Source organism: Bos indicus x Bos taurus, chromosome 8 (assembly GCF_003369695.1).
Source record: "Bos indicus x Bos taurus breed Angus x Brahman F1 hybrid chromosome 8, Bos_hybrid_MaternalHap_v2.0, whole genome shotgun sequence".
Lineage (NCBI taxonomy): Eukaryota > Metazoa > Chordata > Mammalia > Artiodactyla > Bovidae > Bos > Bos indicus x Bos taurus.
The window spans coordinates 92604992-92628589 of NC_040083.1; the positions used below are offsets into that span (position 1 = coordinate 92604992).

Below are 23598 nucleotides of genomic sequence, written 5' to 3' on the forward strand. Positions count from 1 at the left end.
ATCATTATCTAACATACTTAATATGACAATTTCCAGGTCCATCCATGTTGTTAACAAATGGCATTATTTCATTCTTTTTAATGACTAATATTCCATTGTATATGTGTACCATATCTTTTTTATCCATTCCTTCATCAATTGACATATAGGCTGCTTCCATGTCTTGCTTATTGTAAACAATGCTGCAATAAACAATGGGGTGCATGTACACTTCAAAACCATGTTTTCCTTCAGATATATGCCCAGGAGTGGGATTGTTGAATCATATGATAGCTTTATTTTTAGTTTGTTTCAGGAACCTTTATACTGTTCTCCATACTGGCTATACCAATTAACATTTCCACCAACAGTGTAGGTGGGTTCCCTTTTTGCCACATTCTCTCCAGCATTTATTGTTTGTAGACTTTTTGATGATGGCCATTCTGACTGCTATGAGGTGATCTCATTGTAGTTATCACTTGCATTTCTCTAATAATTAGTGAAGGTGAGCATCTTTCCACGTGTCTTTTGGACATCTCTATGTCTTCTTTAGAGAAATGTCTATTTAGGTCTTCTGCTCACTTTTAGATTGGGTTATTCATTCTTTTGGCATTGAGCTGAGTGTGCTGTTTGTAAATTTTGGAGATTAATCGCTTCTTGGATGCATTGTTTGCAAATATTTTCTCCCATTCTGTAGATTTTATTTTCTTTTTGTTTATGGTTTCTTTTGCTGTGAAAAATATTTGAGCATAATTAGGTGACATTTGTTTATTTTTATTTACATTATTCTAGGAGATGGACCAAAAATATATTGCTGCAATTTATGTCAAAAAGCATTGTAATATACTGTGGACTTCTAAGAGTTTTCTTCTAAGAGTTTTATAGTATCCAGTCTCAGATTTAGGTCTTTAATCCATTCTGAGTTTGTTCATGTGTATGGTGTGATCAGATGTTTTAATTTCATTTTTTTACATGTAGCAGTCCAGTTCTCCCAGAATCATTTATTGAAAAGACTGTGTCTTCTCCATTGCATATTCTTGATTCTTCATCACAGATTAGAGGAAATGCTTTCGAGCTTTTCAACATTGAGTATGATGTTAATTGTAGTTCTGAAATATGTAGCCTTTATTATGTTGAGGCATGTGCCCTCATTGCCCACTTTCTGGAGAGTTTTTATCATAAATGCTTGTTGAATTTGGTCAAAAGCTTTTTATCATCTATTGAGATGATCATATGGTTTTTAGTCTTCAATGTGTTATTGTGGTGTAACATACTAATTGATTTGTGGATATAGAAAACTGCTTGTATTCTCGGGATAAATCCTACTTAATAAGGGGTGTATGTCCTTTTAGCAGAGACTTTACTTTGCCAACAAAGGTCCATCTAGTCAAGTCTATGGTTGATCCAGTGGTCATGTATGGATGTGAGAGTTGGACTGTGAAGAAAGCTGAACGCCAAAGAATTGATGCTTTTGAACTGTGGTGTTGGAGAAGACTCTTGAGAGTCCCTTGGATTGCAAGGAGATCCAATCAATCTATTCTAAAGGAGATCAGCCCTGGGTGTTCTTTGGAAGGAATGATGCTAAAGCTGAAACTCCAGTACTTTGGCCACCTCATGAGAAGAGTTGACTCATTGGAAAAGACTCTGATGCTGGGAGGGATTGGGGGCAGGAAGAGAAGGGGACGACAGAGGATGAGATGGCTGGATGGCATCACTGACTCGATGGAAGTGAGTTTGAGTGAACTCCAGGAGTTGGTGATGGACAGGGAGGCCTGGCGTGCTGCAGTTCATGGGGTCACAAAGAGTCGGACATGACTGAGCGACTGAACTGAACTGAACTGATGATCCTTTAATGTACTGAAGGGATTTCATTTGCTAGTATTTTGTTGAGAATTTTTGCATCTATATTCATCAATTTATTGGCCTGTAATTTTCTATTTTTTGTAGTGTCTTTGGTTTTGGCATCATGGTGATGGTGGCCTCATTGAATGAACTTTGGAATGTTCCTTCCTCTGTATTTTTTTTTTTTTTTTTGAATAGTTTCAGAAGGATGGTTTCCCTGGTGACTCAGTGGCAAAGAATCCACCTGCCAATGCAGGTGATATGGGTTCAATCCCTGGGTCAGAAAGATCCCCTGAAGAAGGAAATGACAACCCACCAACTGTACTCTAAATATTTGAGAGACTTGGCCTGTGAAACCATCTGGTCCTGGACTTTTGTTTGCTGGGAATTTATAAATCACAGTTTCAAATTCAGTACTTGTGATTGGTCTGTTCATATTTTCTATTTCTTCCTAGTTCAGTCTTGGGAGATTGTAATTGTCTAAGAATTTGTCCATTTCTTCTAGTTTGTCCATTTTATTGGTATATAATGCCATCAGTAGTCTATTATGATATTTTGTATTTCTTTAATGTCAGCTCTAACTTCTTTTTCATTTGCTATTTTATTGATTTGGGTCCTCTTCCTTTTTCTCTTGATGAGTCTCACTAACAGTTTATCAATTTTGTTTATCTTTTCAAAGAACCAGCTTTTAGATTCATTAATGTTTTCTATTGTATTTTCATCTATATTTCGTTTATTTATCCTGTTATCTTTATGACTTTTGTCCTACTAATTTTGGGTTTAGTTACTTCTTTAGTTACTTTAGGGTAAGATTGGGTTGTTTATTAGAGATTTTTCTTGTTGCCTCAGGTAAGATTGTATTGTTATAAACTTTCCTCTGAGAACTGCTTTTGCTCTGTCTCATAGGTTTTGAACTGTGATGCTCTCATTGTCATTTGTCTCTAGGTATTTTTTAATTTTCTCTTTGATTTCTTCAATGATCAACTGATTGTTTAGTAGCAGTTTTTTTTTTAGTCTCTACATGTTTATGTTTTTTAGGCTTTTTAAAAAAATTGATTACTAATGTCATAGACTTGTGGTCAGAAATATGCTTGATTTCAACTTTCTTAAATTAATCAAGGCTCATTTTGACACCCAAAATATGATCAATCCTGAGGAATGTTCCATGTACATTGGGAAAAAAATGCATTCTTCTGCTTATGATGGAATGTTCTACAAATATCAATTAAGTTCCCCTGTAAGTATCAAGTAACTATGTGAACACTTTTTTCAAATCCTAAAAGTAAATTCTAAAAGTACAGGAGGCAGTGATCAAGTGCATCCCCAAGAAAAAGAAAGCAAAAATTCAAAATGGTTGTCTGAGGAGGCCTTACAAATAGCTAAGAAAAGAAGAGAAGCAAAAGGCAAAGGAGAAAAGCAAAAATACACCATCTGCATGCAGAGTTCCAAAGAATAGCAAGGAGAAATAAGAAAGCCTTCCTCAGTAATCAGTACAAAGAAATAGAGGAGAACAACAAAATGGGAAAGACTAGAGATCTCTTCAAAAATTAGACACATTAAGGGAACATTTCATGCAAAGATGGGCTCAATAAAAGAGAGAAACGGTATGGACCTAACAGAAGCAGAAGATATTAAGCAGTGGCAAGAATACAAAGAAGAACTATACAAAAAATATCTTAATGACCCAGATAACAATGATGGTGTGATCACTCACCTAGAGCCAGACATCCTGGAGTGCAAAGTCAAGTGGGCTTTAGGAAGCATCACTATGAACAAAGTTAGTGGAAGTAATGGAATTCCAGCTGAGTTATTTCAAATCCTAATTTCAAATCCTGATGTGGTGAAAGTGCTGCACTCAATATGCCAGCAAATTTGGAAAACTCAGCAGTGGCCACAGGACTGGAAAATGTCAATTTTCATTCCAGTCCCAAATAAAGGCAATGCCAAGGACTGTTCAAACTACTGCACAATTGCATCCATCTCACATGCTAGCAAAGTAATGCTCAAAATTCTCCAAGCCAGACTTCAACAGTACATGAACCATGAACTTCCAGATGTTCAAGCTGGATTAGAAAAGACAGAGGAAGCACATATTAAATTGCCAACATCTGTTGGATTATAGAAAAAGCAAGATAATTTCAGAAAAACATCTATTTCTGCGTCATTGACTACACTAAAGCTTTTAACTGTGTGGATCACAGCAAACTGTGGGAAATTCTTCAAGAGACGGGAATACCAGACCACCTTATCTGCCTCATGTGAAAGCTGTATGCAGGTCAAGAAGCAACAGTTAGAACTTGACACTGAACAACAGGAATGGTTCCACATTGGGAAAGGAGTACATCAAGGCTGTATATTGTCACCCTGCTTATTTAACTTATATGCAGAGTACATCATGTGAAATTCTGGGCTGGAGGAAGCCCAAGCTGGTATCAAGATTGCTGGGAGAAATATCAATAACCTCAAATACACAGATGACATCACCCTTATGGCAGAAAGCAAAGAGGAACTAAAGAGCCTCTTGATGAAAGTGAAAGAAGAGAGTGAAAAATCTGGCTTAAAATTCAACATTCAAAAAACAAAGATCATGGCATCTAGTCCCATCATTTCATAGCAAGTAGATGGGGAAACAATGGAAACAGTAACAAACTTTTTTTTTCTTGTGCTCCAAAAATCTTCAGATGGTGACTGCAGCTATGAAATTAAAAGATACTTGTTCCTTGTCCTTAACCTGTTCCTTGTCCTGGTCCTTAAAAGACACCTATTTCCAACCTAGACAGCATATAAACAAGCAGAGACATTACTTTGCCAGCAAGGTCCGTCTAGCCAGTAGTCATGTATGGATGTGAGAGTTGTACCATAAAGAAGGCTGAGAGCTGAAGAATTGATTCTTTTGAATTGTATTGTTGGAAAAGATTTCAGAGTCCCTTGGAGTGCAAGGAGATCAATCCAGTCCATCCTAAAGGAAATCAGTCCTGAATATTCATTGGAAGGACTGATGCTGAAACTGAAGTTCCAATACTTTCGCCACCTGAGAGAAGATGTGACTCATTAGAAAAGACCTTGATGCTGGGAAAGACTGAAGGCAGGAAGATAAGTGGACAACAGGGGATGAGATGGTTAGATGGCATCACTGACTAAATGGACATGAGTTTAAGCAAGCTGGGAATTGGTGATGGAGAGAGAAGCCTGGCATGTTGGAGTCAATGGAGTCAAAAAGAGTTGGACACGACTGAGCAACAGAACTGACGAGTTCAAATCCTTGTTGTTCAAGGGTCAACTGTAATTTTGTTATTGGTTTTTAATTCAATTGCTTTATGATCAAAGAATATTCCTCAAAGATTACATACAATTTCATGGACCAGGCTTATGTACCACTTTAAAATCTCATATATAATAACGTGTTTTCTGTTTCAGAGCACTTACGGAAAAAAGTTTATAACCATGATTGAAAATAAAAAAAATTCACCAGTATATAAATGTACATTGGCGAGATCTAAGCCTAGAAATTTAGATATAGTAGGACAAGTAATTTTAATACACATCCCCAGTCAAGAAATACTAGGTCAGATAACTTAATAGTCAATACATCTTAAATTTTATTCAATTAATTCATTCAAATTTTTGTAGAGTGGCAAACATGTGCCAGGTTTTGTGCTGGGAACTAAAATTTTAATGAAGCTACCAAGATACTTTTTTTTTTTTTTTTTACTATATTTTATTAGTATTATTTATGCAGTGTCAAAGAAGTAAAATGCTTTGTGGCCATGTGTGTTTTTAGGTGTATGCATGTGTGTGTTTGTGTGTGTGTGTGTGTTTGTGTGTGTGTGTAAAACTGAAACTCATGATCATCAGTGACTTTATTTTTGTAATATAATGGGCTAATGTATAAATATATTCTTTTAACAGATCTTATTATGTGCCTTAGTTAAAATAAGAATTAGATGTAAAATGTTTCTTTGTGAGCATAAACATGTGTTTATACTGCTAAGACAAACAGAAACTACTTTATAACACCAGTTTTATTTATCTTGAAAACATCAAAATCCATATCAATAATTGTGGTAACCACTGGCCAACACACACACACACACACACACACACACACACACACACACGCATCTCATGGAAAAACATGTTTGCCATTTATTAATTTAGATTTGGTTAAATTCTGAGATTATTTTGAGGATCTGGCCTTACCTAGGCATAGTCTTTTTAAGACTATATCTTATAATTCTTACAATGTCTTACAGTTCAATTTTAAGAGTCTTTGGAACACAAAGTGGGGAAAATTTCACTCATGGTTTCACATTAAAAATAAATCATAAATGTCAATATTTAAGATATGTCAATTGAGTTTTTTCTGAAAAATCTTTACCCACCTTATTTTAATTATGTTGAAGTTTGTGCTAAAAACACGTATTTTACTGCTCTACATTTTTCTGTGTTGAAGTAATCTTACATAATAAACAGATCTAAGAATGCAAAATATTTCTCTAGCTTGCAGTGGCAAGTGTTTATGTGTAATAATGATCATTAAATAGAGTGATTTTATATAAATTGATTAAAACTTTTCCCTCTTATTTCAATAGCCAAAAATAAACTTTGGAGCATATGATAATTACGTTCCAGGTAAGAAAGAGTTCATTTTAAAAAAATGTATAAGTAATTTTAGGGGTAAGTGATAAAACAACAGCTGTTAAGGAGCATTATTAAAAATCAACTTTTAATTTTTCAAGCACTTTTATGATGGGTTCAGTAAATACCTTCTAAAGATATTTTGTCTTTAATTCAAAGAAAATTAAGTAAATATGTTTAGCAACATAAAGAAGGACATATTTACATGTTAGAACTCAAAACAATCAGAAAATCTTACATGAGAGGCAGTGTAAAGAATGGATAAACAACTTCTCATCTGTGTCAGAAATGTCTTCTGCTACATTCCTGATACTTTGTACCAGACTTATAACTGACAAAGAATTCATTACTTGACAAGGCCAATCAATCTGATGTTGAAGTGTAAGTAAGTGTTAGTTGCTTAGTCATGCCTGACTCTTTGCAACCCCATGGACTGCAGCCCACCAGGCTCCTCTGTCCATGAGATTTTCCAGGCAAGGATACTGGAGTGGGTTGCCATTTCCTTCTTCTTCTCTTATATCAAGTAATCAATTTTAACTCATATATTGAACTTAAACACATCTTTCATTTTGCATATTTTCTCATTGATCCTGATTCCGTCTTTAGAATGACAAGTCTCATATATAGCATGTTTTGTACATATTTAAATTGAATGAACATATCTCTTTCACTGGTCTCACTGGTAACCTTAATGTTTTTAACTGTTTATATTAATAGTTTCTATGTAACTCAACCATCATAATCATAATTCTGTAGGTACTCCTTATCAATTTTCTTCATTAGTATATCACTTATAATACTGCACTTCTTGGGCATATAACATTTATTCTTGTAGCTTATAAAATGGTTAATAATTAAGAGAATCTTAGACTCAATCATATATTTACTGATTATTTTAAACAAGAAATGTGCTAAGGGCTTTGGAATTTACAGAAGTAGTTACAACATCTTCTGTTCTCCACAGAATTGTATTCCAACCAAAAGAGTATTAAAAAAAAATCTAGAATGGAGAGATAGAAGGATTAAGAGGAAACAGTAAAACTGCTTCTTTCTATTTACATGACAGACTATATTAGTTTCACAGTGACTATATAGCTAACCATAAAGCTGGTCAAAATTTTAAAATGATCAAATTTAATTTCCTCATATTAATAATAAAAATTTTTAAATATTACCAAATGCATGAAACCATAATTTGAATCTTTTATTTATTCATTTACATATAATTACCTTACTGCCATTTTATACCTGGTAAAATTCTATTTACTCTGAGATGTATTCTTATTTGTTTTTATTTCAGTCAGTGAATTAAGCAAAAAATCATGGAATCAGCAACATTTTGCCCTGGTATTTCCCAAACCACCAAGGCCAGGAAAAAGAAGGAGATCAAAACCTTCCCTACTACAAGAAAATACAAGTCCTGTGAGTATTGAAAAAGTTATATAATTTTACTCATAATAATCTTCAAATCATGAATATTTTGTATATGTTATAGATGAGTGCTGACCAATGGGATTTCCGTGATGATGGAAGTATTTTATACCTTTACATTCTAATTCCAGTATTGCTACTGAACACTTGAAATGAGACTAGTCCAACTGAGCAATTGGATTTTACAATTCAGTTGGATTCAGTTCACATGAGGCTTTTAAATAGCATACTGGACCATACATGTGAGTTAAGTCATTTCAGTCGTGTCTAACTCTTTGCAACCTTATGGACTGTGGCCCACTGGACTCCTCTGTCCATGAGATTCTCCAGGTAAGAATACTAGAGTGGACTTCCATGCCCTTCTCCAGGGGATATTCCCAACCCAGGGATCTAACCTCCATCTCTCTTTTTTTTTTTTTAACAGGTTTTAAATTTTATTTTATTTTTAAACTTTACAATATTGTATTAGTTTTAGGGGAGGGAGGAGGGAGGAGGGTTCAGGATGGGGAACGCGGGTAACCTCCATCTCTTATGCCTCTTAAATTAGGAGGAAGATTATTTACCACTAATGCCACCTGGGAAGTTCATGAATAGTACAGTTAAAGGTAGTTCAATTCTACTACTTGGAGAAAGTAGTTATATTTTATTTGCATTTCACTGTATAAAAAGTATTCCCATATTTTCTATCAAATATTAGTTCAGCAATACCACATTACAGAAAATATGTATCCAAGAAACATAGAAATCTGTATATCCTAATGTTACAGTTAGTATGAACATTCAGAAAATATTCATCAGCTGGAGATATCCCTTCATTAGAATCATGGAGTTACATCATACACTGAGAAAGTTTCAATGCTTTCCCATTTCCAGAAATATATAATTCAGAATTCTGAGCATTAGAAGATTAATATTTCCCAATGTTTCTGGGATCATCATGGAATATGAAAAATTTCAAGAAAAGTTTCCACAAAATGATGTATCTTCAACTCATTGATGTAACCCAATTTCTTCTGTTTTTTCATGTGCTTTTTTTTCTTTCTTTCTTGTTTGTTTTATCATTCATTAACATTCTTTCCAAAATGTGTTACTTTTGCAATTAAGTTTTTAAAAATATTTGACTATGAGTTGAAAACAGAATATACCATTCTGCAGAAACTAGTTGTCAATGAAAGGTTATTGCTTTCATTATTGCAGGTTCTTAGCTGATGTTCAAATTATATCTTGTCAAGGAGAAGAGTACCAGGCTTTTAATTTTAACCACAGGTAGCATTCAAACTTCCAGAGACCTTGAATGTAACAATAGAGACCAGAATATACTTGAACATGAAACTCTTAGATATTAGAGAATAATTAGTTCTTGAGTTAGCATAGAAATGGAAAGTGGGTAAGATATTCCAACAAGCTTCAAGAACACAGAGTTCAAAAAAAGAAAAGGTCTCTCATGATTGTGAAGAGAGCTTCTGATACGTCATTAGAAAATGGATGTCTCTGAGAATTTTAACATAAATCTTGAGGGAATTATGAAGGTCCTCTAAATTAAAATTAGCCCTAAAATGAGATATGGCTGTCCTTTAGTACAACAAGGAACAAAATTTTTTAAAAAGCACAATAAACTATGCAAACTACCACTTATCTGCTTCCCTGGTGGCTCAGAGGTTAAAGTGTCTACCTGGAATGCAGGAGATCTAGGTTTGATCCCTGGGTCGGGAAGATCCCCTGGAGAAGGAAATGGCAACCCACTCCAGTACTCTTGCCTGGAGAATCCCATGGAGGGAAGAGCCTGGTAGGCTACAGTCCATGGGGTCGCAAAGAGTTGGACACCACTGAGTGACTTTTCTTCCTTTCCCCAAATCTTTTCATGGTCAAAGTTGAATGCATTCAATATCTGGTAAAAAGGGCTGTGTAATTCACACACAAGTTGTTCATCATTATTCTAACCCATATTTCAGAAATATGATGCAGAGAAGTTAAGGGGAGATCGTAAACAACCTTTATGGATGCACCGTTCTTTAATGAGAATTTCTGAGAGACCATCTGTTTATTTAGCTGCCAGGAGTCGGCATCCCCAGAAAGAAACTCCTCCCTCCCAGGAGGATGCTAAACAGGCAGCAAAACCTTCATCTCCGAAGGTTAAGAAAAGCAAAGAAGACAAGGACAAATCAGATTCAGAAGCGGAGTCCATAGTTTCAAAGGAAAAACCCAGGAAACTTTCAAAAGCTAAAGAAGAGAAACCAGATGAAAAGAAAGATTTAAAAAAAGAGAGAAAAGATTCAAAGAAGGGCAAAGAATCAGCAACAGAATCTGAAGATGAAAAAGCAGGTGCAGAGAAAGGTGCTAAAAAAGATAGGAAGGGCTCAAAGAAGGGCAAGGAGACTCCTTCAGATTCAGGAAGTGAAAAAGGAGATGCAAAGAAAGATTCCAAAAAAAGTAAGAAAGATTCAAAGGGCAAGGAGTCTGCTACAGAATCAGAAGGTGAAAAAGGAGATGCGAAGAAAGATGACAAAAAAGGTAAAAAAGGTTCAAAGAAGGGCAAGGAGTCTGCTACAGAATCAGAAGGTGAAAAAGGAGATGCGAAGAAAGATGACAAAAAAGGTAAAAAAGGTTCAAAGAAGGGCAAGGAGTCTGCTACAGAATCAGAAGGTGAAAAAGGAGATGCAAAGAAAGATGACAAAAAAGGTAAAAAAGGTTCAAAGAAGGGCAAGGAGTCTGCTACAGAATCAGAAGGTGAAAAAGGAGATGCGAAGAAAGATGACAAAAAAGGTAAAAAAGGTTCAAAGAAGGGCAAGGAGTCTGCTACAGAATCAGAAGGTGAAAAAGGAGATGCGAAGAAAGATGACAAAAAAGGTAAAAAAGGTTCAAAGAAGGGCAAGGAGTCTGATTCAAAGGCAGAAGGTGATAAAGGAGATGCAAAGAAAGATGACAAAAAAGATAAGAAAGGTTCAAAGAAGGGCAAGGAGTCTGCTACAGAATCAGAAGGCGAAAAGAAAGATTCAAAGAAGGATAAGGCAGGGAAAAAAGATCCAACGAAAGCAGGTGAGAAAGGTGATGAATCAAAGGACAAAAAAGATGCAAAGAAGAAGGATAGTAAAAAAGAAAAGAAAGATGAGAAGAAGCCTGGTGAGGCAGAAAGTGAACCAAAGGACTCAGCCAAGAAGGATGCCAAGAAGGACGCCAAGAAGGATGCCAAGAAGGATGCCAAGAAAGATGCCAAGAAAGATGCCAAAAAGGGAAAGTAGGCCTTGGATGATAATTCAAAAGCATACTTGATGAAACAACTTTAGTAGTCTGAAACTGCATCTATGAGTGGAAGTTGTATCCAAAGAATTAATGACATAATTTGTAAAATGGAGGAAAGAAGAATTCAAAAGATGGACTCAAAAAAGCTTCATTAAAAAAAATAAGGAAAAACATTAAAAGGGCTTGGAGGTTAGTTACAAAAAATTTGGGGAGATGAGGATTCAAAGAAAGACCCCCAGAAAGATTCAAAAAGAATATTCAAATAAGAATGTAGAAGTTAATGATGTTGAATCTATGGATACAAGGAAGAAACAAAATCAACAAAGGAGTAAAAAAAAATCATGGATACAGATGTTGAATACATAGATTTAAACAACTTGAAGTTAATACCCACAGATTTAAATAAAGAATCGTAGAAGTCGTGAGGGGAAGTCAAACAAATTTCATAAAATCTACTTTCAAATAAGCACAAATACAGCATTCCTAAAAAAAAAAAAAAAAGGAAAAAAAAAAAGGAAAAAGAAAAAAAATTACTGCTTTTTTGTGAGCCTATACCATCTCTGAAGAATAATCAGCCACAAACAAGTTGATGGATATTGAATACTCTGCTTCCAAGACAAGATAAACATACTTGGTAAGTTAGTTTTGCTTCCTTTTAAATAAAATAAGATTAAAAATCAATTGAACTAGCTTAAAGGTTTGAGTTTAAATTTATAATTCTTATAAAATCTCTGTAATCTGATTAGATTTTCATCAGGTTTGAACATTTTCATAAGAAATATTTAAGAATGTGGTGGGGACACCACATGAATGAAGGTTTTTAAAGTGCCAGTAGAAAGGTTAAGGGAAGCAGAATTATTTAAGGTGAGGGAGAAGAGACTGGTTTATGATATATAACATAATTACTTACCAAAAATTTTATGTATTTGATTGTTTTAACAGAAAATGGTGGCCAACTTCTCTCCATTTAAGGAATGATGTAAATCAAAATTGTCCAAATTACAAATGTGAGTAAATTTAAAATAGAGATATTGATTCTTGATAATCTGATAAATACATATATAAAAGCAAATGAACCAGAATTAAACAGAGTTTAGCAGGGGCTTCCCTGATAGCTCAGTTGGTAAAGAATCCGCCTGTAATGCAGGAGACCTGGTTTGATTCTTGGGTTGGGAAGACTTGCTGGTGAAGTGATAGGCTACCCACCCCAGTATTCTTGGGCTTCCATTGTGGCTCAGCTAGTAAAGAATCCTCTTGCAATGCAGGAGACCTGGGTTCAATCCCTGGATCAGGAAGATCCCCTGGAGAAGGAAAAGTCTACCCACTCCAGTATTCTGGCCTGGAGAATTCCATGGACTGTATAGTCCATGGGGTCGCAAAGAATCAGACATGAATGAGTGACCTTCACTCACTCACTAGCAGAGTGAAAATACTGCCATGATGTTATTTTCATGTGAAAATAGTTAACTTTATAACTATATTAAACTCTCTTCTATCCCATGAATCTTATTAATGTGAAAAAATTAAAAAGCAATATAAAACAAAAGTCAAAACCTTGGACTTGCCAATTAGTGTCAATTAAATCTTTTTTTGATTTAAAACATACTCTTTCAGATGAACTCAACAACGTTGCAGAACTTGCTTCTCTCCCCTTTCTTATTCCCAATAGAAACTCTAGATCTAAGATAAAGCTTCCCCTTTAATATTAAAGGAAGGGTCTCTGATTCCAAATGCACTCAAAAGCTAACTTTCTATTAAGAGTGAAGTGTAGTTTCTTTGCCTGTTCTTAAAATATTGGCCCCTGTCTCCATATATCAACTACTCAGGGGTTAATGGCTGTTGTAGCTCATGGTCTTCCAGGTGGTCTTACCTTCCTGATCTGAAACAATTGTGATGACAAACAGTTGAATCCTGCCCCATTGGTCTCCTCTCCCCCTTCCAGGAAACTCCTCATTCTCCCTCTGCTTATAGTAAAATCCTGTGTTCAGATATTCAACCTTTTCTGAAAATATTAGCATCAGTCTGAAAATTTAGGAGAGCATTTTAAAAACAAAATTTATTGAAGTGTAGTTAATTTACAATGTTGTATTAGTTTAGGAAATCATTTAGTCTCCCACTTACCTCTAAAAATACCTTAAAATTTTCTAACATAATATTCAAAAGTCAAATTTTAGATTCAAATTTAATATCTAGTGAAAGAACATCTGAACATTTGCCTTTATCATTCTACTGAACTGCACCAAAGTCATCAGGAAACCTCCATACAGCCAAATCAAACAGCAGTATATTTTTATCCTGACAGCTTGTCTCTTTTCTATCTGTATATTTCCCTGAGTTATCCCATCCATTCAAAGGGATTTATAGATCATTCTTACACTGTTGAATCCTGCATTTTAAACATAGTATTGATTTCTCCACTCAACTCCAAATTCATATATCCAAATATTAAATTAAAGCATCTACATCATTCTCTTCCAGGCAACTCAAAATTGTTTCACTTAGTTTCTTAGTCATGTCTGACTCTTTTGCAACCAATTGATTGTAGCCCACCAGGCTCTTCTGTCCATGGGATTTCCCAGGCAATAATACTATAGTGGGTTGACATTTCCTTCTCCAGGGGATCTTCCCAACCCAGGGACTGAACCTGCACATTCTCCACTGACAGGCAGATTCTTTACTGCTGAATGGTAAAGGAAGTGCATCTCAATTTTTTTGTTGTTCAGTCACTAAGTTGTGTCCGACTCTTTGTGACACCATGAACTGCAGCATGCCAGGTTTCTCTGTCCTTCATTATCTCCCTAAGTTTGCTCAAACTCATGTCCATTGAGTCAGTGATGCCACCCAACCATCTCATCCTCAATGGTTGAGATGAAATCCTCACCCCCTTCTCCTCTTGCCCTCAATCTTCCCCAGCATCCCCCCTAATGTGACTCTTCTTTGCATCAGGTGGTCAAATTATTGGAGTTTCAGCTTCAGTATCAGTCCTCCCAATGAATATTCAGGGTTGATTTCCTTTAGGATTGACTGGTTTGATCTCCTTGCTGTCCAAGGAATTCTCAAGAGTCTTGTCCAGCACCACATTTGAAAATGTCAGTTCTTCAGCGCTCAGCCTTCTTTATGGCCCAACTTTCACATTCATACATGACTACTGGAAAAACTACAGCTTTGACTATATGGACCTTTGTTGGCAAATTGGTATTTCTGCTTTTTAATACATTGTCTAGGTGGTTTGTCATAACTATTCTTCCAAGGAGCTCTTCATTTTCTCAAATTAACATTTCCCAAATAGAACCCTCCTGTGGTTCTCCAAAATTTCACCAAATCAGTAAATGACAGTGGTATCTAATCTGACTCAATCCAAAATTTATGGGTCATTCATAATTAATTTTTCCTTTTATCCTACTTATTAATTAACAAATTCTTCCTGATTACCTCCAAGATAATTGCATTGGTCTTTTTCACTGCATTTCCATCACTTTCACACTAGAAGTCCAATTAGCTATTATAACTCTGTTGGATACCTCCCAAATTCCACCTAAATGTAGGGGAAGCCCACTCTATCATGTCTTACCACTATGCTGTAAATCATTCTTAACAAAGTCATGATGTTTCTCCATTACTCAAACTTCCCAGTGTATTACCATCATATTAAGCATAAACTTTCCTTCTGCTCTAGGTTATAAAGTCTTTAATAATCTGACTGCTCACTACTTCTCTGCCCTTTTGTATCAAAATTGCCTAGAATGGTCTTGTCATACTGGATTTCTTTCTGTATTTAACTATACAGACCAGCAAGGTTTTTCGGCTTCACACTTGTTCTCTCTGCTTATAACACAAATCTCCACACACTTCACACTGCTGACATCTTCAAATTAATTGTCTTCAGCTTAAACTTCACCTGAGTGTTTTAAAATAGATTCTACTTTTAGAACAGTTTTAGGTTTACAAAAAAATTAATCTGTGAGTACAGAGATTTCCCATGCATGCCCTGAACCCACACATGCGTAGTTTTCCCCATTGTCAACACCCCTCACCAGAGTAATACATGTTACTACTGATGAACCTATATTTATATATCATTATCACATAAAACCAATAGTTTACCGTTGGTGGTGTACATTTTGTGGGTTTTTAAAAATGCATAATGACACATAATAGTTTCACTGTCCTAAAACTCTTCTGTGCTCTGTTGATTCATCTCACTGTTGCCCCCTACCCCTAGCAAGCAATGATCTTTTTACTGTCTTCAGTTTTTCCTTTTCAAGAATATCATATTGTTGGAATATTAATAGCCTTTATTAGACTGGCTTCTTTCATCTAGCAATATGCATTTAAGATTCCTCCATGTCTTTGAATGGCTTAATAGCTCATTTCTTTGTAGTGCTAAATAATATTCTATTACCTAGAAACACCACAATTTGTCTATTTACCTACTGAAATGGAGAAAGAAATGACAACCCACTCCAGCATTCTTGCCTGGAGGATCCCATGGACAGAGGAGCCTGGCAGGCTACAGTCCATGGGGTCGCAAGAGTCGGACACAGCTTAGCAACTAAACCACCACCACCGCCACCTACTGGAAAATATATTAGTTGATTCTAAACGTTAGCAATTATGTATAAAGCTACTATAAACATGCATATGTAGATATTTTCATAGGCATAAATTTTCTACCCCTTTGGGTAAAAACCATGGAGCAAATTAATGGATTGTATGATAAGAATGTTTAGTTTTGAAACAATACTATATTATATACTTAGAAATTTGCTAAAAGGTTAGGTCTGTTTTTATCATATTAAAAATGGTAACAATATATAAAGAAGGTGAAAGGAAACTTTTGGAGGTTATGAATATGTTTACAGTGAAGACTGGTGAGATGGTTTCTAAGATATATATTTATCTCCAAACTCATAAAGTCATCAAGGTGTCTACATTAAATATCTATAGCTTTTTGTGAGTCAGAAAAGTATGTGTGTATGTATATATGTGTATACATACAGATATATACATGTACAGGTTCAATCCCTGGGTTGGGAAGCTCTCCCAGAGAAGGAAATGACAACCCACTCCAGTATTCTTGCTTGTAAAATCCCACAGACAGAGGGACCTGGTGAGCTACAGTCCATGAGGTTGTGAAGAGTTGGACACAATTGAGAGACTGAGTCAGACACACATGCATGTATGTGTACTTTATTATTACACATGCTCATATACACACATACACAAAAGAAATTTGAAAACTACTTTTTATAGTGAGCTTCACAGTTCTGCATTCCCACCAGCAATGAATGAGAGTTACTCTTGCTCTACATACTTCTTAGCATTTGGCAGCATCAGTGTTTTAGATTTTGGCCATTCTAATTGGTGTGGTACCTCATTATTTTGATTTGCATGTCTTCTAAGACACACAGGTGAGAACCCTTTCATATGCTATTTGCAATCTATCTTCTTTGAAGAGGTCAAGGTTTTGACTCATTTTTTAACCAGATTGTCTGTTTACTTATTGTTGATTTTCAAGAATTCTGTGAATATTTTTGATACACATTACTTATCAGATATATCTTTTTCAAATATTTTCTCCCACTCTGTGGCTTATCTTTCTATTCTCTAGTCAATGTTTACATAAAGCACAGTTTTTAAATTTGTTTTAATGAAGTCTAGCTTATGAATTCTTTCTTTCATGAATTTCTTTGGTTTTGTATCTAAAAAGTTATTACCAAACCCAAGATTATTTAGTTTTTCTCTTATAGTCTAAGACTTTTAGAGTTTTACATTTTCTATTTAGGTCTGTGATCCATCTGATCCAGACATGTTTCTCTGTACATCTTTTTGTCCTTCACTTCCCTGTCACCCAGCTACTTCTCTCCTCTAACATGCTATATTCTTCTGTGTAACATATATAATCACCTGTTGTCTGTCTATATCCATCAATCTATTTTATTTGTTTTCCAATGTAATTTATCTTTAATCTATCTACTTCTCTCTCTAGTCAAAATCATTTATTGCATTCTTCCTGTTTTCTTGATAAGAATAAAAACTTCACCAGGGAAGGAAAATTATGGGACTTATTTACTGCTGTCTCTAGTATACAGCATATACTACACTGCACACGAAGTATACACTCAAACCATATGTCTGGTAAATGAATGTGTCAGTTGGAGTATCTACTTGAAATTACTTACTTGGGGTAGGCATCTCCAAGATCCTAAACTGAAACTTATGACTTAGAAAAATCAAACTAATTCTCCAATTGCTATTTAGCTCACAAGGATATGGCCTAATCTCATTTGATAAGATTCCTCTCAATGTGACTATCAGATCAGATCGGATCAGATCAGTCGCTCAGTCGTGTCCGACTCTTTGCAACCCCATGAATTGCAGCATGCCAGGCCTCCCTGTCCATCACCAACTCCCAGAGTTCACTCAGACTCACGTCCATCGAGTTAGTGATGCCATACAGCCATCTCATCCTCTGCTGTCCCCTTCTCCTCTTGCCCCCAATCCCTCCCAGCATCAGAGTCTTTTCCAATGAGTCAACTCTTCGCATGAGGTGGCCAAAGTACTGGAGTTTCAGCTTTAGTATCATTCCTTCCAAAGAAATCCCAGGGCTGATCTCCTTCAGAATGAACTGATTGGATCTCCTTGCAGTCCAAGGGACTCTCAAGAGTCTTCTCCAACACCACAGTTCAAAAGCATCAATTCTTTGGCACTCAGCCTTCTTCACAGTCCAACTCTCACATCCATACATGACCACAGGAAAAACCATAGCCTTGACTAGACAGACCTTTGTTGGCAAAGTAATGTCTCTGCTTTTGGATATGCTATCTAGGTTGGTCATAACTTTCCTTCCAAGGAGTAAGCGTCTTTTAATTTCATGGCTGCCGTCACCATCTGTAGTGATTTTGGAGCCCAGAAAAATAAAGTCTGACACTGTTTCCACTGTTTCCCCATCTATTTCCCATGAAGTGATGGGATTCACTCTCAAATGCTTAGCTCAACTTAGAAGTTATGTTACCTAGTTTCACACCCTTCCTGTTTATGATCTGGCAAAATAGATTAGAATTAAAAAAAAAAAAAAAAAAAAGGTTTCCACTACATAGAAACAATTAAGGATTATATCCCCTCCAAATCTAGTATGAAGAAAAAGTACAGGTTCAGTTTTTTGAGTCATTACTTGTAGCTCTGATTTCTAACCTATGTAATTAATTCTTCTATAAGGGCTACTAGTATCACCTAAAAACAACTATACTTATCAGTTTAGACTCTGATCTATAGCAGAGGCTCTTGGTTTTTTCCTAATGCTATATTTTATGAGCCAAATGTGGACTATGAATTCTGTTAGAAATATATGGAAATGATAAAAAAATAAACCTGTAATTCATATACAAAAAAGGCTTTTGGCCATTAACATAATAAATATAATATATATTAAGAAAACTCTGCAATCAATGAGGATTATACCTGTCTCTAAATATATCCAGTTTTCTAACTTTTAGTCATTTGCTTTTTCTTTATTTCTAACAGTAAGCAGCAGCAGAGATGATTGGTTGTTTAACTATAGGTTGTTTCTCTAACCCTTATTGACCTTGTCTCCTACTAAGGCCAAACAGGAAGTGAAACAGGATGGGATATCAATTCAAATGGAGAACTCCATGTATAGGACAACATTCGTCTCCATAATCTTGACATATGATTCAATTCTCAATTTTGACTTTTCATCACACAGTTTGCAGGGGAAGATTGTCTTCTTCTCTTACTGGTTAATTTTTCTTGAGTAAAGTTTAGAGCTATAAAATTGAAATCCAGATATTAAAGAATTGCTACTTTTGTAAGCTTGTGATCAGTGGATATATGATTAAATCATTGGGATGACTTGCAGTGATGGCTAAAGATTTTCAGTATGACTAAAATCACATTAGCAGTTACTGTTTAAAAGAAAAAGGAAATCTTATCTTTAGCAATGTATATGTCTGGAAAAAAATACATAATTTCTCTGGCCTCCTTGTGTGGAAAATTAAGGTAGTACAATAAATCATTCTTTAGTCATGTTTGATATTATAGAATTCTATAGATACTCCACAATATGCTTCATTACCTGCAATGGTATGAATATTTGCAAGGTGTTTCTGGTTTGAAGATTTTTTTCTTCTCTGTGTGTATATGTGTGTCTGTCTGTGTTTATGTAATTTTGTCAATGTTAGAGAGCAAATAAAAATGTTAAAAGTGAGTATCATTTAAGATTAAATAACTGATTGACTTTAATTGTTTGTTTTATGTAAGAGAAAACAAACATCACAGTATGCCCAATATAAAATACCCACTGATTTTCTGAAATAATAGATTTTAGATATTACCAGTTTCCTTCAATTTCACTAAAATCACTATTATCAATAATTCTAATATAGGAATAAAAATCAATAGCAAAAAGGAGGGGGATTAAGATGGCAGGGTAGGAAGACATAGAGCTCACCTCTGCATAACATGCAACATCAAAAATACATCTATAGAGACAGAGATGGCAAATGTGCACAGTTTCAAAACTAGAAAAGGCAGGGAAACTGAGTATCCTCTAGAGGCTCCAAAAAAGAAAGCTACTGGGCTGACATGTTGATTTTTGCCAGTGAGAACCCTGTTGGATTTCTGGCCTATAGTGCTATCAGATAATTCTCCTGTGGGACTTTCCATAGAGGAAAAAAAGATGTTTTATTGGATCTTCTATGAAGTGGTGAGTTAGAGCTTGCATCTCAGTCTATGGATCATCAGCAGGAACTTCACTGACTGAGGTTTGTGAATAAATATTCTACATAACATGAAGACAAAAGACACCATTTTAGCTTTAGTTCTAAGAGCAGACCCTGACATGAGGACTTGGGTGATGCTAGGAAACAAAAATGAAGAATGAAGAAAAAAATCAGGGAAACGAAACGCTAATGAGCAGATAATCACTCAGTTCCCCTCTGGAACTTCTGATAAGCCATGGAGAACACATACTGGGATCTTCCTACTGTGGAATGGCACGTGAAAACGAAAGTGAAAGACACTCGGTTGGTGGCAGACTCTTTGCGACCCCATGGACTATGCAGTCTATGGACTTCTCCAAGCCAGAATACTGGAATGGGTAGCTGTTCCCTTCACCAGGGGATCTTCCCAACCTAGGGATCACACTCAGGTCTCCCACATTGCAGTGGGCTTCTTTACCAGCTGAGCCATGAGGGAATGGCAAGGCCAGGACATTTATCCTCTGATTCTTCTCTCCTAATTGGGAAAATAGACTGCTCATCACTGAGTACTGGTCTCTCAGACTACACTTTCCCACAATTCTGGGTTGCTCCTAATCAAGAGAAACCTGTAGTGCCAGAGAAAGTTCTGAAGCAGAGACTAAGAGATTCTGGTGTTTAAGGTAGGACTGTCCATTTGTTAGAAACATCCACAGCTGTCTGTGAGCTCAGATGAGCTGAAAAGATAAGGGACAGCAGATCTTGTTGACAAAAACCAGAAAACTATACTTGTGGTGGGAGAAAAACCTAGATGATACACACTTAAAGTGATTATTTGAGGGGAACAAAGGATTTACTTACTGTTAAAATGGGAATGGGCTTCCCTGGTGGCTCAGTGGTAAAGAATCTGCCTGCAGTGCTGGAACCACAGGAGACTGTGGGTTCAATTCCTGGGTTGGGAAGATCCCCCTGGAGGAGGAAATGACAACCTACTCATCAGGACAATCCCATGGACAGAAGAGCCTGGTGGGTTACTGTCCATGGGATAGCAAAGAGTCAGACCCAACTGAAGCGACTGAACAGGTATGCACAAAATGGGGATGACAAATGAATTCCAACTTTCATACCATCTCTGATTAACTGGATGCACAGTGCTATGTTGAGGAGGATTCTCAAAAGGCTTAGTAGGAAATTGTATCTTTATCAATTAGCAACCAAAACATGGAAATGGAAGAACAGAGGGACAGCATGTGGGCCATGTATGTGCCATACTTTTTAAAGTAGAGGCTATTTTTATTAACAGCATCACTGAATGTTATTTCTTTAATAAATTCTTCCACAGATTTGATCTTTCAAAATGCACAGCATGTGAGGTATCTTCGGTTAACAGGCAAATTCTCCAATTAAAGTTATGAATAAAACTGGGATAACTTCAAAAGCACAGTAGTTTTGGCATTAGCTTTGTTATTCTGCTACATGCTTCAAGTAAACATGATATTTTTTTCTCAGTTATACACAAAAATCAGTCATGATATTAACCAGAAGATACAAAATGTATTAAAGAAAGACAGTGTTTAGTAGTGTCAGTGCTTGGTCATAGTCATCAATGTTGGAACAATGAGGGGTGTTAATATATCAGTTCCCTTAGTAATTTTCATTAAACAATACAGTGTTAACAAATATGGATATGTTAGTTAGTTAGATGGGAGGAATCCTTTCACAATGTATATGTATATCAAATAACCATGATGTGTACTTTTGTCAATTATACCTCAATAAAACCGGAAAAAAATCCTTAGAGGAAAATGAATCATTAAATCAAGTGGGCAAAAAAAAAATTATTCATTTGTCATAATATCTTGATAAGGAAAATATCACCATTTACTTTAATATATTATTTGAACTTCAGACTCCAACAATAAGTACAGTATCTCAACTTCTACTTTTGCAACACAACTCAATTTCAAGTTCTATGGTTATTCCTAAGTGAAGTGAAGTCACTCAGTTGTGTCTGACTCTCTGTGACGCCATGGACTGTAGCCTACCAGGTTCCTCCATCTATGGGATTTTCTAGGCAAGAGTACTGGAGTGGGTTGCCATTTCCTTCTCCAGAGCATATTCCTGACCCAGGGATTGAACCCAGGTCTGCCACATTGTAGGCAGACACGTTACCATGTGAGCCACCAGGGAAGTCCTGGTTATTCCTAAGTAGCCCTCAAATCTCATCTCCAATAATGTTTATGAGTAAAAACTACCATCAGGTCCTGCCAAAACCACTACTGCTAATATACCTGTATTTAGCTTCATCACAATGTAGCAATAGTAATATATGTATATATACACACACACACATATATGATGCACAAACGTGGAATAATTCTCACGGAAAACTAACTGGAAACTGGCAGAAGAGCTCCAACACAGTCAAAACTGGCCTTTGTCAGTGTGTGCAGAGGGAGTTGGTGACCCAACAGTATGCAAAGGCTAACCAATGAGTCTAGGGCAGAGAGCCACTGGCATAGGACTCATTTAGCTACACAGAGGCAGCCTGGAGGATCTGGGCTGTGGTTACGGTGGGAGGGTGGCAGTCATTGTCAGCACACTCAGAAGTATACAGTGGTTTGTCTCCCAGAGAGAGTATTCCAGTTCTGCTCACTCCACACTGAAGCTTGCTAAATCTGGGGCAGACAGGTCCTGGGATAAGACTGCCACAGAGACAGCCAAGATCTCAGGCAGCAGTGCAGTCACCTCAATTCTTGCATAGCCACAACTCCAAACCACCAGCTCTAGGCCCAGACTACTAAACACAACAGCTTTGCACTAACTAGATCTGTGATGAACATAAGAGAGAAAGGTTTGTGATGGGGACTCCTTCTGAGCAGAATCATGGCTACATACAGAAACGATTCATACGTCCTGGGTGACCACACAGGCCTTACCTGCATTATCAATCCCTCTTTTGGGGCAAGGTGCACACTCATGGGCAACCATACCTGGTTGAACTTGACCCTCAGAGCTTCTTATCCAACAACTGGGGGGCAGACTTCACACCCAACAGGACATTGGCAGATATAACAGAGAGGAAGCCCTGACTCACATCCTGCACAGGCTTCAGACAAACCAACACCAGCTACACCCTCTATCAAAGAGATAATGGCCAGCACACCCTGAGTAAAGACAAACATCCAGAAGAACAAAACAATAAAGTCTCTAAATTTTCTTCATGAAGTATACATATAAAGTTTACCTCCAAGGAAGGAGATATTAATATAAAGCCTATAAGTATCTAAAACTTACATGAAGGTTTTGTGATATGCATGATTTTTTTTTAACACAAAATTTGGCCTCATCAAGAAAGTTACAGTTCAGGGAAAATATGAAAGCAATTTTGAATAAGGTATTATTCAAATTCCCTTTGCAATGTACATCTTTCTCAGGTAGGAAAGGAATAACTTGCTAAAATCTGGATCAATCTCTGCAAAAATGAGAGAGGGGTAATCATTGTTATAACACATTTCTCTAAAGGTCACTAGTGAGGAATATCCTTCCACCTATATATTTATCTATCTACCCATCCATCCATCCACTGGCATACCTATCTACTTATACACCTACCTGTCTACCTACCTGCCATCTATCTCTATGGTCTGCTTTCAGTTATTTTAGTATTTTTGCATCATGCCTTGCTATTTCAATTTTATTTATTCATTGAACAATAATTCACTAGTAAGTACACCAGATGGGCTTCCCT

General features: G+C 36.2%; 1 protein-coding gene across 1 annotated transcript in view; it reads left to right on the forward strand.

The window, feature by feature from the left end:
- CYLC2 (cylicin 2) overlaps positions 1-23598 on the forward strand; it is a 35995-nt gene that overhangs the window by 6866 nt on the left and 5531 nt on the right. The window contains exons 2-5 of the mRNA XM_027550817.1: positions 6414-6453; positions 7760-7881; positions 9843-11764; positions 12073-12137. Of these exons, the coding sequence (XP_027406618.1) occupies positions 6414-6453; positions 7760-7881; positions 9843-11129 (1449 nt within the window). The 3' untranslated portion in view covers positions 11130-11764; positions 12073-12137. The remainder of the gene's footprint in view (positions 1-6413; positions 6454-7759; positions 7882-9842; positions 11765-12072; positions 12138-23598) is intronic.